At 42.3% G+C, this 14,587-nt stretch overlaps 1 protein-coding gene across 4 annotated transcripts; it reads left to right on the plus strand.

Moving 5' to 3' along the window:
- Positions 1 to 446: 446 nt before the first annotated feature.
- On the plus strand, positions 447 to 14,281 carry LOC109909854 (rhomboid-related protein 2-like). 4 transcript variants are annotated; one of them, XM_020508941.2, is made up of 8 exons: positions 447 to 689; positions 1,963 to 2,217; positions 3,772 to 3,920; positions 11,291 to 11,403; positions 11,806 to 11,906; positions 12,009 to 12,069; positions 12,185 to 12,246; positions 12,995 to 14,281. In XM_020508941.2, the coding sequence occupies exons 2-8, from the start codon at positions 1,981 to 1,983 to the stop codon at positions 13,169 to 13,171; spliced, it is 900 nt and encodes a 299-aa protein (XP_020364530.1). In that variant the 5' UTR covers positions 447 to 689; positions 1,963 to 1,980; the 3' UTR covers positions 13,172 to 14,281. The 4 variants fall into 4 exon arrangements, with proteins under 4 accessions (XP_020364530.1, XP_020364507.1, XP_020364516.1 ...); XM_020508918.2 differs by having other exon boundaries at positions 677 to 1,031; XM_020508927.2 differs by having other exon boundaries at positions 677 to 1,027.
- The last annotated feature ends 306 nt before the right edge of the window (positions 14,282 to 14,587 follow it).

Genomic DNA, 14,587 nt, shown 5'->3' on the forward strand with positions numbered 1-14,587 from the left:
CTTCAAAGTACTGAGTAAATGGTCTGAATACTTATGTAAATGTAATTTTAACTGTTTATTTTCTTTGTCATTATGGGGTATTGTGTGTAGCTGGAGGGGGGGGGGGCAATTTAATCAATTCGAAGATACGGCTGCATGTAACAGTGGAAAAAGTCAAGGTCTGAATTCTTTCCGAAACTAGTCATTCAGAGCATATCAGGCTGTGGTTAACTCTTGTAACAATAACAAAATGTCTAATTTAACACTACTTCCTAACCCCCCCCCCCCCACCCATGGGCACTTATGAAGATCTGAGAGGATTGTTGTATATGTGAAAATCAACAAGCAGACCAATAAATTCAGTACATGTAAAACTTGTTTTTTGAGGCGAGTCATTATTATTATGGGTATTCTTTTGTAATGGTCTCTTACACCCTCTACTGGTTCAACTCGTATTGTGCAGAAATGGCATTGATGGGATGCTTGGCAGTACAGCAGTCTTTTCCTTCGGAATAATTGAAATATGTTGACACCAGAGTCGTTGATTGTCTGTGGTCCACGAAACGATGCATATCACGATTTTAATGACCAGTTGTTGATGGACATTATGCAGGTAAAATGCCTAGTTAAATAAGGTTTATATATAAATGGGGACCTCCAGCCAAAGCCCATGACGACATCACCTATATCAGGTGTTACCGGAAGCGCAGGTAAGTTGTTGCAAAATGCCTGCCAAGTTTGCGCTACATTCAACTTTTTAGATTTGCTTTTCAAGTAGTGCCGCTTCAGAGGTTTGCTTGGAAAAAGGAAGTTCCGCTGCAGGAAAAGCTAAGCGAGGTCTATAATTATCTCAAGTCATTTATCAGAATAGACCGTCATTTTCCCAAAGTGCAGTTGTGAGGATTTTACACGCCTTGGAATATCCGGACTGTTTTAGAATTGCGTGAAAATATAAAAACAAAAGTATTTGAACTTCCACAATTTATGTATTTTAAGATGCTAGTGGAAACGTTGAGTTGAATAATTTTTCACGGCAGCGCTTTCAGTTGTACGTAAGTTACTTCTAAACTTTATAAATACCATTGCATTCTATATAGGCCTACAGAGTAAAGCCACTGTTATTATGGAAAATGTGCAGACCAACTTCTGTACTGAATGGGACATGATCATGTGTGTGGGTTAAGTTTACATAGGCTCATGGTTCATATATAGGTAAACTGAAAAAATCCATGTAATCGAAAAGGGGTTTAGGGAAATTCACGTGTATTGCGGTGCTTGAAATTGTATTGCCCGCGCTTCTATTTATTTCATTCATATTGACCCTACAGTGGCAGACTCCAAAGTAGCCCAATATATCAGCCATTGATGTGTTTGGCCAGGGTTACCTAATGGGCCGTCCGAATTTATTTCCCCGCTTAAGTTTTCGGAGAAAATAAACATATCTGGGAAATTCTATATCTGTTTGGGATTCATGCGGTAAGTTTTCTGGCCCCCGAAAGCATCCGCTCTGTGTTGCGTAACTACTTTAATTGTCCCTAGAGACAACAATTTTACACATCAAAGCTGAACTTTACATGTTTATCACAGTATCAAATACCTCACTAATGTGTCGTTAACCCTTTTATCTACTCAACCCGTAATTCAGAAGCCAATATCTCACCCTTAGTTTTGTTAATCTGACGTAAACCCAACCCATTTAACACAACATACACTCTAACAAATCAATTACGGTTCCTTTGAACGGCGAAACCCTGACCTTTTATAGTTTTAGTCCAAATAAATCCTCCGCCTATCGTGTAGTTTCCCAGACACCGATTAAGTCAAATCTAATCAGTGTCTAGGAAACCAGCCCTCATTGTATGTCTATTGACACATACTAAAAAGACATTGACATACTTTCATAGGGAATGCATGATCTAAAATGGAGAAATGTAGCATGTTCTTCCTGTCAATTCATTTGACTCATCCACTTTATTTGTCTAGGCTACAATCTGAGGAGTGATGGACAGAGACATTGAAGAGCAGGACCCCCTCGCTGTAGACCCTGTTGACCGAGATGGGAGACGGATGGGGGATACGGGAGGTGATGATGACGGGAATAGGAAGGTTGGATGCTGTGAGAGGTTCCATCGCTCCATCTCCAAGTGGATGCTTCCGGAAGAACTCCACGAACAGTACCTGGAGCGAGCCAACTGCTGCCCCCCTCCCATCTTCATCATCCTCATCAGCATCGGAGAGGTGAGGGTTGATAGCATCATACTAATGGCAGCACAGCACTGACAACAAGTAGCCTCTATTGCATCTGCATACGTTATGATGATTGTGTTGTTATACCTGGGTGAATTTTCAATTTTAGGAAATGCTCTGGATGTAGTATTTAAAGAGAGAGGTGCAGCTGATATTGTACCTCCACCATGGTTCATTTTAAAATAAATGGGTAAACACAGGCTTAGGAGATCTTATACGTTCATCTTTGTCCGCTAACGCCACTTCTGAAGCACAAAGGTTTTATTTTATTTATCTGTTATTTTACCAGGTAAGTTGTCTGAGAACATGTTCTCATTTGCAGCAACAACCTGGGGATTAATGAGCCAATTGTAAACTGGGGATTATTAGGTGACCATGATGGTTTGAGGGCCAAATTGGGAATTTAGCCAGGACACTGGGGTTAACACCCTTACTCTTTTGATAAGTGCCATGGGCTCTTTAATGACCTCAGAGAGTCAGGACACCTGTTTAACGTCCCAACCCGAAAGACGGCACCCTACACAGGGCAGTGGGATATTTGGGATATTTTTTAGACCAGAGGAAAGAGTGCCTCCTACTGGCCCTCCAACACCACTTCCAGCAGCATCTGGTCTCCCATCTAGGAACTGACCAGGACCAACCCTGCTTAGCTTCAGAAGCAAGCCAGCAGTGGTATGCAGGGTGGTATGCTGCTGGCTTAAGTAATAAAGGTCATGTTAACTGACTGATATCTCATTAGAACAAAAAGTATAAACTCTCCTAAGCCTGTGTTAACCTCCGACCTTATTTTCAATGTTTATGTCCAAAACCCTATTCTAATTTTCCCCATATGAATGGCTGAACAAACCAGAGGTAACAGATTTCTGTTTTTTTAGGACTACAAGCTGGCGAGCTCTATTAAAATGGCTCAACATTGGTATTTGTGTATTCAAACTCTGAGTTTGGATGCGGCTACGGTCTGGACTGTAGAGCTCTTGTACCTGACATTCCTCTCTCTCCTTCTGCTGTGGGAGGTCTCGGCCAGCTTCTCCATCTCAATGTCTGAATTCATCCAAGATTCTTAGAGCACTCCATAGACCTATGCGTTGGCTCAATGACAATAGAGTTTGAGCACAATTGACATTGGGACCAGGGTTTAAGGAATGTGTTTTTAATCATACACAACCGTACACTTTGTCCATGACATTTCACTGATATTGTAGTAGTATGGTGAGCTTGTTATGGCAGAATTCTTGAGATGTGGGGTTTTATGTTAAAGGTGAAGTGAGTTAAAGGGAGTGGAAAAATGTGCCATGTCAATGCAGTTTTTTAAAGGGAATTTGTCTAGTGTTCTCTCTGCTCTTCTCATTAATGTTGTTTCCATTGTGTGTTATCAGTTTGAAATATGTTTGTATGCTGCTGTAATGGTCTGCTCTGCCCATACTGCAAACCCTTTATGAAAGGCTGAAGAATGGCTACATTTTTAAAGCAACTGTTTTAGCCTTTCAGGACCCCTCCTGTCATTATGTAACTAGTCACTGATCTACCCTGTGTCTGTCTGGACAGTTAGCAGTGTTTATCTACTATGCGGTGTGGAAGCCCCAGAAGCAGTGGGTTACCCTGGGCGAGGGCATCTGGAACAGCCCTCTCTCCTACAAGTCTGACCGGCGAGAGGAGGCGTGGCGCTTCGTCTCCTACATGTTTGTCCACGCTGGGTAAGGGTCACCTCACCTCACACAGATGCCCAAGCCCACTGGAGATTCTCCATTGGCTAAACTTTTTAGTCAATCAAATTGATTTATAAAGCACTTCTTACATCAGCTGATGTCACAAAGTGCTGCACAGAAACCCAGCCTAAAATCCCAAACTGCAAGCAATGCAGGTGAAGAAGCACGGTGGCTAGGAAAAACTCCCTAGAAAGGCCAGAACCTAGGAAGAATCCTAGAGAGGAACCAGGCTATGAGGGGTGGCCAGTCCTCTCCTGGCTGTGCCGGGTGGAGATTATAACAGAACATGGCCAAGATGTTCAAATGTTCATAAATGACCAGCATGGTTGTATAATAATAAGGCAGAACAGTTGAAACTGGAGCAGCAGCACGGTCAGATGGACTGGGGACAGCAAGGAGTCATCATGTCAGGTAGTCCTGGGGCATGGTCCTAGGGCTCAGGTCCTCCGAGAAAGAGAAAGAAAGAGAGAAGGAGAGAATTAGAGAACGCACACTTAGATTCACACAGGACACCGAATAGGACAGGAGAAGTACTCCAGATATAACAAACTGACCATTGACTGACCATAGTTCATTGACTATAACTGCCTTGGAAGTGAGGGATCTCACATAAATAACCCTATTTGGAGATGTGAGGTATCACAATCTCTTTCAATAATGGCAGGAATAGAGGAGGTCTTTATCCTAGTGAGATTGCTAAGGCGAACACCGCCATGTTTTGTTTTGCCCAACCTAGGTCGAGGCACAGACACGGTCTCAATGGGTATAGCTAAGCTGACTACACTGATTATGCTGGTGAAAACAGTTTTCAACCAGCGATTGAGCTGTGAGACTGCTGTAGAGTTCATCACTCCCCATAATTGGAAGGGGGCCAGTGACAAGTACTCGATGCCAACATCTTTCTAGCTGATTTACACGCTGAAGCTATGTTGCGCTTGGTGACCTCTGACTGTTTCATCCTAACATCGTTGGTGCTGACATGGGTAACAACATCCCGATACTCTCTACACTCGCCAGTTTTAGCTTTAGCCAGCACCCTCTTCAGATTAGCCTTAACGTCGGTAGCCCTGCCCCCTGGTAAACAGTGTATGATCGCTGGAGGATACGTTTTAAGTCTAATACTACGGGTAATGGAGTCGCCAATGACTAGGGTTTTCAATTTGTCAGAGCTAATGGTGGGAGGCTTCGGTGTCTCAGACCCCATAACGGGAGGAGTAGAGACCAGAGAAGGCTCGGCCTCTGACTCCGACTCGCTGCTTAATGGGGAGAACCGGTTGAAAGTTTGTCGGCTGAATGAGCAACACCGGTTGAGCATTCCTACAGCATTTCCTTCCAGAAGCCATGCGAAAGTTGTCCAGCTGCGGGGACTGTGCGAGGGGATTTATACTACTATCTGTAAATTACCTTTGTCTAACGATTGCGTCTGAAACTGGGCTTGCAGCACAGCTATCCTCGCCGTAAGGCGATCGTTCTCCTGTATATTATGACCACAGCGACTGCAATTAGAAGGCATCATGTTAATGTCACTAATTAGCTTCGGCTGTTGGAGGTCCTGGCGAACCATGTCCAGATAAAGCGTCCGGAGTGAAAAAGCTGAATGGAAAAAAAAAGTTGAGTGAAGGAAAAACTAAAAATATAAACAGTAATTAAAAAGTAAAAACCGTGAAGTTGGCAGGAAGCAAAGTAAGGTTAGCAACAAAGCGCACAGCAGCACGTAAAGAAGTCCAGGGTTAATCCACAGGAGGCTGCTGAGGGGAGGATGGCTCATAATAATGGTTAAAACAGAGTGAATGGAATTGCAACAAAAATTATACCATTCCACTGATTCTGCTCCAGCCATTACCACAAGCTCGTCCTCCCCAATTAAGGTGTCACCAACCTCCCGGGGCTTAATCTGGCTCCCAAGAAACCATCCCAAAGAGTATTGCATTGCAGATCATTCTTCTTGCCACATCTCCCTGAAATGATTCACTCTCTCCCCTATCATCTGTTAATACAACATATGGACACTTGCTAAAGCAATTCTGGGTTCTCCGGAGTTTGAGATCACGATTCAATCCAAGTGAAAGGCTTAAAGGCAATTTCCCAAATGTTCAGAGATTGCATTCACTGTAAACGTTGTGGATGTCAACTCAAGCTAAAATGTCCTTTTAAAGGGCGTTGCGCGTTGTTTATATGTGTTTCTTTGAGTCTTTCCACAGGTTCTGATTCATGGGTAAGACATTCACTTGCCTATCCAGTCCCTCATACTCCTACACTGGCGGCGCTATGGGGATATATATATATAACGGCAACATATATTTCTCTCTCTCAAAATCCTGTTCTCACGAACGAGCTCCAACTGCTCAGCAAGCTGGCATAGCCTACATAACGCTGTGCCTCCTCATTGGCTCAGCCAGAATCTCATGAATTTGAGTGGTCAAAAAATCCTGTTGCTTGAGATACTGTATCTTCGGACTATGTAAAAGTTGCTTAGAGCTAGCTATATGCTATGATAGTCCCGTCTACAGTGTCTTGCAAAAGTATTCAAACCCCTTGGCATTTTTCCTATTTTGTTGCATTACAACCTGTAATTGAAATTGATTTTTATTTGGATTTCATGTATTGGACATACACAAAATGTTAAAAAAATTAATAGATATATAAAAAAACGGAAAAGTGGTGCGTGCATACAGTTGAAGTCAGAAGTTTACATACACTTAGGTTGGAGTCATTAAAACTTGTTTTTCAACCGCTCCACAAATTTCTTGTTAACAAACTATAGTTTTGGCAAGTCGGTTAGGACATCTACTTTGTGCATGACACGGAACCCAAACCGGCTGGGCGCGTGCGCCATCGTGCATACATTTATTTTGTCCCCCTACACCAAACGCGATTATGACACGCAGGTTAAAATATCAAAACAAACTCTGAACCAAACTCTGACATTCATTTGGGGACAGGTCGATAAGCATTAAACATGTATGGCAATTTAGCTAGTTAGGTTGCACTTGCTAGCAAATTTTTCCTGGGATATAAACATTGAGTTGTTATTTTACCTGCAATGCACAAGGTCCTCTACTCCGACAATTAATCCACACACAAAACGGCCAACTGAATCGTTTCTAGTCATCTCTCCTCCTTCCAGGATTTTTCATCTTTGAATGTATATGGTGGTCAGCATCTAAACTTTCATAGTGTTACCATGACTACCGGCAAAACAGTTAGTCTTTCAATCACCCACGTGGGTATAACCAATGAGAAGATGGCACGTGGGTACCTGCTTCTATAAACCAATGAGGAGATGGGAGAGGCAGGACTTTCAGCGCGATCTGCGTCAGAAATAGAAAGGAGTTCTATCTTAGCCCTTGGCATTGCAGACGCTCGTTGGCGCAATAATTGAATAACATGGATTTCTACATTTATTTTGCGACGCACGCGACGTGTCCGGTCTGGTCAGCATTTGACACAAGTCATATTTCCAACAATTGTTTACAGACAGATTATTTCACTTATAATTCACTGAATCACAATTCAAGTGGGTCAGAAGTTTACATACACTAAGTTGGCTGTGCCTTTAAACAGCTTGGAAATTCCAGAAAATGATGTCATGGCTTTAGAAGCTTCTGATAGACTACTTGGCATCATTTGAGTCAATTGGAGGTGTACCTGTGGATGTATTTCAAGGCCTAACTTCAAACTCAGTGCCTCTTTGCTTGACGTCATGGGAAAATCAAAAGAAATCAGCCAAGACCTCAGAAAAAAACATTGTAGACCTCCACAAGTCTGGTTTGTCCTTGGGAGCAATTTCCAAACGCCTGGAGGTACCACGTTCATCTGTACAAACAATAGTACTCTAGTACTACCTCTCATACCGCTCAGGAAGGAGACGCATTCTGTCTCCTAGAGATTAATGTTCTTTGGTGCGAAAAGCGCAAATCAATCCCAGAACAACAGCAACGGAACCTGTGAAGATGCTGGAGGAAATGGGTACAAAAGTATCTATATCCACAGTAAAACGAGTCCTATATCGACAAAACCTGAAAGGCCGCTCGGCAAGGAAGAATCGCCTACTCCAAAACCGCCATAAAAAAGCCAGACTACGGTTTACAACTGCACATGGGGACAAAGATCGTACTTTTTGGAGAAATGTTCTCTGGTCTGATGAAACAAAAATGGAACTGTTTGGCCATAATGACCATCGTCATGTTTGAAGGAAAAAGGGGTAGGCTTGCAAGCCCGAAGAACACCATCCCAAACATGAAGCACGGAGGTGGCAGCATCATGTTGTTGGGGTGCTTTGCTGCAGGAGGGACTGGTGAAATTCACAAAATTGATGGCATCATGATGAGGGAAATGTATGTGGACATCAGTCAAAGTTAAAGCTTGGTCACAAATGGGTCTTCCAAATGGACAATGACACCAAGCATACTTCCAAAGTTGTGGCAAAATGGCTTAAGGACAACAAAGTCAAGGTATTGGAGTGGCCATCACAAAGCCCTGACCTCCATCCTATAGAACATTTGTGGGCAGAACTGAAAAAGCGTGTGCGAGCAAGGAGGCCTACAAACCTGACTCAGTTACACCAGCTCTGTTAGGAGGAATAGGCCAAAATTCACCCAACTTATTGTAGGAAGCTTGTGGAAGGCTACCCGAAATGTTTGACCCAAGTTAAAAAATTTAAAGGCAATGCTACAAAATACTAATTGAGTGTATGTAAACTTCTGGGCATGTGGTGAAATAAATTAAAGCTGAAATAAATAAGTCTCTCTACTATCATTCTGACATTTTACATTAAAATAAGGTGGTGATCTAGCTCACCAAAGACAGGGAATTTTTACTAGGATTAAATGTCAGGAATTGTGAAACTGAGCTTAAATGTATTTGGCTAAGGTGTAGGTAAACTTCCGACTTCAACTGTATGTATTCACCTGCTTTGCTTTGAAGCCCCTAAATAAGATCTGGTGCAACCAATTACCTTCAGAAGTCACATAATTAGTTAGTCCACCTGTGTGCAATCTAAGTGTCACATGATCTCAGTGTATATATACACCTGTTCTGAAAGGCCCCAGAGTCTGCATCACCACTAAGCAAGGAGCACCACCAAGCAAGCAGCACCATGAAGACCAATGAGCTCTCCAAACAGGCCAGGGACAAAGTTGTAGAGAAGTACAGATCAGGGTTGGGTTCTAAATAAATATCAGAAACTTTGAACATCCCACAGAACATAAATCCATTATTTAAAAAAATGGCACCACAATAAACCTGCCAAGAGAAGGCCGCCCACCAAAACTCACAGACCAGGCAAGGAGGGCATTAATCAGAGGGGCAACAAAGAGATTGAAGATAACCCTGAAGGAGCTGCAAAGCTCCACAGCGGAGATTGGAGTATCTGTCCATAGGACAACTTAAAGCCGTACTCTCCACAGAGCTGTGCTTTACGGAAGAGTGGCCAGAAAAGTAAGAAAACGCGTTTGGTGTTCGCCAAAAGGCATGTGGGAGACTCCCCAAACATATGGAAGACGGTACTCTGGTCAGATGAGACTAAAATGTAGCTTTTTGGCCATCAAGGAAAATGCCATGTCTGGCGCAAACACAACACCTCTCATCACCCTGAGAACATCATCCCCACAGTGAAGCATGGTGGTGGCAGCATCTTGCTGTGGGGATGTTTTTCATTGGCAGGGACTGGGAAACTGGTCAGAATGGAAGGAATGATGGATGGCGGTAAATACAGGGAAATTCTTGAGGGAAACCTGTTTGTCTTCCAGAGATTTGAGACTGGGACGGAGGTTCACCTTCCAGCAGGACAATGACCCTAAGCATACTGCTAAAGCAACACTGGGGTGGTTTAAGGGGAAACATTTAAATGTCTTGGAATGGCCTAGTCAAAGCCCAGACATCAATCCCAATTGAGAATCTGTGGTATGACTTAAAGATTGCTGTACACCAGCGGAACCCATCCAACTTGAAGGAGCTGGAGCAGTTTTGCCTTGAAGAATGGGCAAAAATCTCAGTGGCTAGATGTGCCAAGCTTATAGAGACATACCCCAAGAGACTTGCAGATGTAATTGCTGCGAAGGGTGGCTCTACAAAGTATTGACTTGGGGGGGGGTGAATAGTTATGCATGCTCAAGTTGTCTGTTTTTTTTGTCTCATTTCTTGTTTGTTTCACAATAAAACATATTTTGCATCTTCAAAGTGGTAGGCATGTTGTGTAAATCAAATGATACCAACCCCCAAGAAAATCTATTTTAATTCCATGTTACAAGGCAATAAAGGGGGTGAATCCTTTCGCAAGCCACTGTGCTTCCGGTGCATGACCTGTACTGTTTTTGAATGGGCTTCAATCTTATTTGATCAAATTCATGAAAATGTGGTAATTTAAGATATGTACAATTTATATTCTTATTCATGGCTTAATGTACTTCTACCTGATGCCTTTCATGAAGGTTTTGGATTGCATTTTTTTCTCATATTTGGAAACCTTTATAAAAGGCATTGGGCAAAGGTTAATACAGTAAATCTCCTAATATAATTTAGCAACTTAAAATGACCCCATTTTCATGAATTTGACGATATTAGCTTGATGTCCATTCAAAATCGTTGCCCTTGAGTTGAATATGTTAGCTAGTTAGCTTGCCAGTGGGCTAAATTATGCTGTGGAATTTACCCCATACTAAGTTTTTACCAGAAATAATTTAACAGTATCTTCTCAGGTAAAATAATATTTTGAGGATGTGTTGAAATGTACTTTGCTTGCAAACATGGGAACAGGATGGGACCAAAGTTGTGGAAAGCTGAACTTTATCCATATACTCCACGATATCGCGTCAATTTTGACCAATCAAAGCTGACTATAGCTTCTAGCCCCTGCTGGATTGGCTGTTGATGCTTGCTTTCTAGTTTTTCTAGCAGCCACATGAGGCTGTACCACAATAATGAGAGAGAGAAAAAGGCTGTACCACAATAATGGTATAGCTAGCGTGGCTATCTGATTTAAGGCTGATAGTGGAAATCCGCCTTGAGGCTATTAGCTACTACTAGCTTGAAAATATTGAATGCTAGAATGCACAGTTGTTTTCACTTTGGTTGGCAAGTTTACCAGCTGACACTAATGCTTCTGATATAATTTCTGTGGCTTCAATGATTTATGAACTTCTCTGACACTGGCCCCAGTGTACAGGTGTCCTGGGGCAAAGAGGCTACTATTGTCGACATAGAATCTAACTTTAGCTAGTGTGTGTGCGCGTGTGTACTTCATAGATTGCAAGAACCCCTTTGCAATGACCAAGCTACCCCAGTGAAAAATTCATGGCGCCACCAATGTTGTCCCAACTCCCATGTCTCCATCTCCCCTCTGTCTTCCTCCCCCACAGCGTGGAGCACATCCTGGGCAACCTGGTGATGCAGCTACTGCTGGGCATCCCACTGGAGCTGGTCCACAAAGGCTTTGAAGTGGGCATGGTCTACATGGCAGGCGTCCTAGCAGGTGGGCATCCACATACACCCCCCTTTTCCATTGACGCACAGACGATTAGACACAGTTGTCTTCAAAGGTTTGTTATGACTGAATAAAGTTGCTTTTTAAGTTGACTCTGTTTTGGTTAGTAACATGAATAGTATAGCATATGATTGGTTAACCAACACAATGTGCGCGACAGGTTGCCTTAGTTAATATTAGCTCGCTTGTTACATACCACCTCCAGATTTTTCCTGATCATGACTGCACAATGCTAGCAACTCACAGCCATAGAGCTGTGTAGATGGTATTCACATTTCACACTTAAGTCTGAAATTATTTCGCTTCTCAAAAGTTAGTCATCCTGTTTGGGTTTCATAGCTGAAATGTCTGTAATGCTATAGATGACCTTCTCATGCATGTTTTCTTCAGGCTCCCTGGCCAGCTCCATATTTGATCCTCTCAGTGCTTTGGTAGGGGCCTCTGGGGGGGTATATGCCCTCATAGGTGGATACTTCATGAATGCTGTTGTGGTGAGTTCTGGCTAACTGCTGATTCTACAATTTTAGCAGATTTTTTTTCTCTCTCTCATTATTTCCTTGTTCCTTCCTCTTGTGTAACTCCCTGGCCTACAGAACTTCAGAGAGATGATTCCTGTCCTTGGAGTGTTTCGTATTGGAGTGATTGTAATTATTGGTAGGTCCAGTCTTATTGTTTTCCCACCAGTGCCTCAAGGTTTACTGTTCCAGCAGCACCCACGCCTCTGTGGTCGTATTTCAGTAGCTAAACGTTCAATGTTTTCTTTCTCAAGTCGGGACAGATGTCGGATTCGCCCTTTACAGAAGGTTTCTTACTCACGACGTTGGCTTGAAGGTAAGACATTTTTTTTTTCTCTTCTTAAAATGCGTGGCATTGAAATATTTCCCACAAACATAAGTATTGTTTCAGCAGAGAGCAATGCTTTTTTTTAGAACAGTCTTTAGTTCACAGCTGGAGAGGCTCTTATGCGAAGTCCAACCTTAGACCAATATAACAGTGAGTAGATCTGGCTTTTATCAGTGTATGTAAATAGAAAACTAGAGACAAAACAGTACCACCCAGCTGCATTATACGGGTTACAGTTACACAGGACTGACTAATCTCTAAACCAGATTGCCCTCTACACACACAACCTGTCTGTTCCCCCTGAATTATTGCACCCAAACCATTCCTTTCACTAGAACTGACTGTGATCCTTGATTCTGTTCTCTCTGCTTTAGAAGCTGAGAGCATGATAAGGGTTGCAGCTGTTTGTCTTTCCAGCAGCCTAACTGACTGGCCTATAGACTACTAATCTATCACCTGCTTCCCCTCTCTCATCTTGCATTTATTTCCTGTTTTCTTGGTCTTTGTGAGAACTGCAGTTCCACATTCACTGGCTGCTTTCAAACTGGTCCTGCTAGTTTTACTGGCTGTCCACCCTTTGCATACTAACCACAGTGACAGGTCAGAGGGTACAGTGACAGGGCAGAGGGCACAGTGACAGGGCAGAGGGCAGAGGGTAAGGCTGCAGCACAGCATGTCTTTGTTGGTTTGAAGGGAAAACGCGACTGAAATGAGACTCCACCCTGGTCTTCCTCAGGTCTCGTTTGTGGCGCACATCGGAGGAGGGGTGGCTGGGATGACCATTGGCTACGTGTTCTTCAGCGCCTACAACCAGAAGCTCCTGAAGGACCCGCGTTTCTGGCTCTGCATAGTCGGCTATGTAGTCTTCCTCTTGTTCGCTGTGCTCTTCAACATCTTCCTTTCCCCTGCATAATTCCACACTACACGAATGAATGCGTTTTGAATAACGGAAATAGGGCATTTCAGGGTCTTGGAAGGTTATCCAAAAAATGTAAACCTCTACTGCAGGAGAGAAGAGATTTAAATGGAAAGAGGGACCCCCTGTTGCTGAAGTGTAGAATTACACACAGCACAAATTCTCTCTGTTACATGTTTTTTTTTTGTGATTTTGATAATCATCTCTAGGTTTTGTACTGAACTCAATATATCTGTTTGTTGGTGTTACAGGTCTTTTTTTCATGATGTTTGTCCTGATTGGTCAGTGAGGTAGGACATTATTTCCCCAAGCAGGTCCTTTCCTCCAAGTTTTAGATTGGCCTACAAGTGAGTATTTTCAAGCCATCAGGAGCAGTGTGACATCTGTTGGTGACTGGAGTGTCAATTCATAAACAAGCCATGACAATGGCCCAATGCCAGGTTATTGTTTCACTTCCCTGTTGACAGGATGAGACGCTGTCTGCCAATAGTACATGTCAATGTAAATCTGCTCACACATCCTTGGCTAAGCCTCTTTCAATGATCATTTATTGAACACATATTTTTAATTTGTTTTTCTCTTTAGCTTTTTCTACTTGCCAGCAGTTTGTAATTCGTCAGTCAGTCTGTTAGTCCTTGGGTGTTTTAGGATGTTTGTGTACAGTGGAACAGTAGAGGGCAGCACTTTCCATTGTATATTAGGCATTTTCTATATCCATTTTAATTGTACCAGTGTGTATTAGTCTACATAACCTTTTAGTAAAATGAAAAGGTCTCAACTTAAGGCCATCTGGGTGGCACATTTTTATTGAAGATATCTTCAAATTTTTCTCTTAAACTTATTTGTGGTGATATTTGTTAGTTGGTATCTGAAACCAAATGGTGGTTCAAAAAAATCTCTTAAGAAACCAATACATACTTTAGGTATATATGTAATTACAACTTTACCATGTATTTTCCAAGTAAATCTTAGGTAGAAAGCATAACATTCCAAATGTAAATTACTTGTTTTTTATTTGAGGCTTTTTTTTCTTCTCTTTTTTTTTAAATCACCAGACTTGATACTGTATCTTCATCACTTTTACATGAAATAAATATTTGACATACATTTCCAAAATCCCTTCAGATCATGTGTGTTGACAAAGCCATGCATAATCCAATCTCTGAAAATGATTAGATTGAGTTTTTGTTGTTGTGTAAACTCTATTTGGTGTTATATGACTAATACGTTAATCTTGGCAAAACAATCTTAATTCATCTGGCCTTCAGCAAGCCCGACATGGGGGTTAGTGAATGGGTATGGAGCAGGATATTTGCTTGGCTGATGTCTGACCTGAACCAGGGTGCCAAGCAGCCTCGCTTCTATGGCTCTCATTAGCCGACAGTGGCTTTAAAAAAAAAAAGACAATTGATC

Source organism: Oncorhynchus kisutch, linkage group LG2 (genome assembly GCF_002021735.2).
Source record: "Oncorhynchus kisutch isolate 150728-3 linkage group LG2, Okis_V2, whole genome shotgun sequence".
In the NCBI taxonomy this organism is placed as follows: domain Eukaryota; kingdom Metazoa; phylum Chordata; class Actinopteri; order Salmoniformes; family Salmonidae; genus Oncorhynchus; species Oncorhynchus kisutch.

What these genes read in the sequence shown, in the direction of transcription:
- LOC109909854 (XM_020508941.2), top strand. Translation starts at nt 1,981, where the DNA reads ATGGACAGAGACATTGAAGAGCAGGACCCCCTCGCTGTAGACCCTGTT. An exon ending in TACATGTTTGTCCACGCTGG is followed by an intron (nt 3,921 to 11,290) that starts GTAAGGGTCACC and finishes CCTCCCCCACAG; the next exon opens with CGTGGAGCACATCCTGGGCA. An exon ending in CATGGCAGGCGTCCTAGCAG is followed by an intron (nt 11,404 to 11,805) that starts GTGGGCATCCAC and finishes TGTTTTCTTCAG; the next exon opens with GCTCCCTGGCCAGCTCCATA.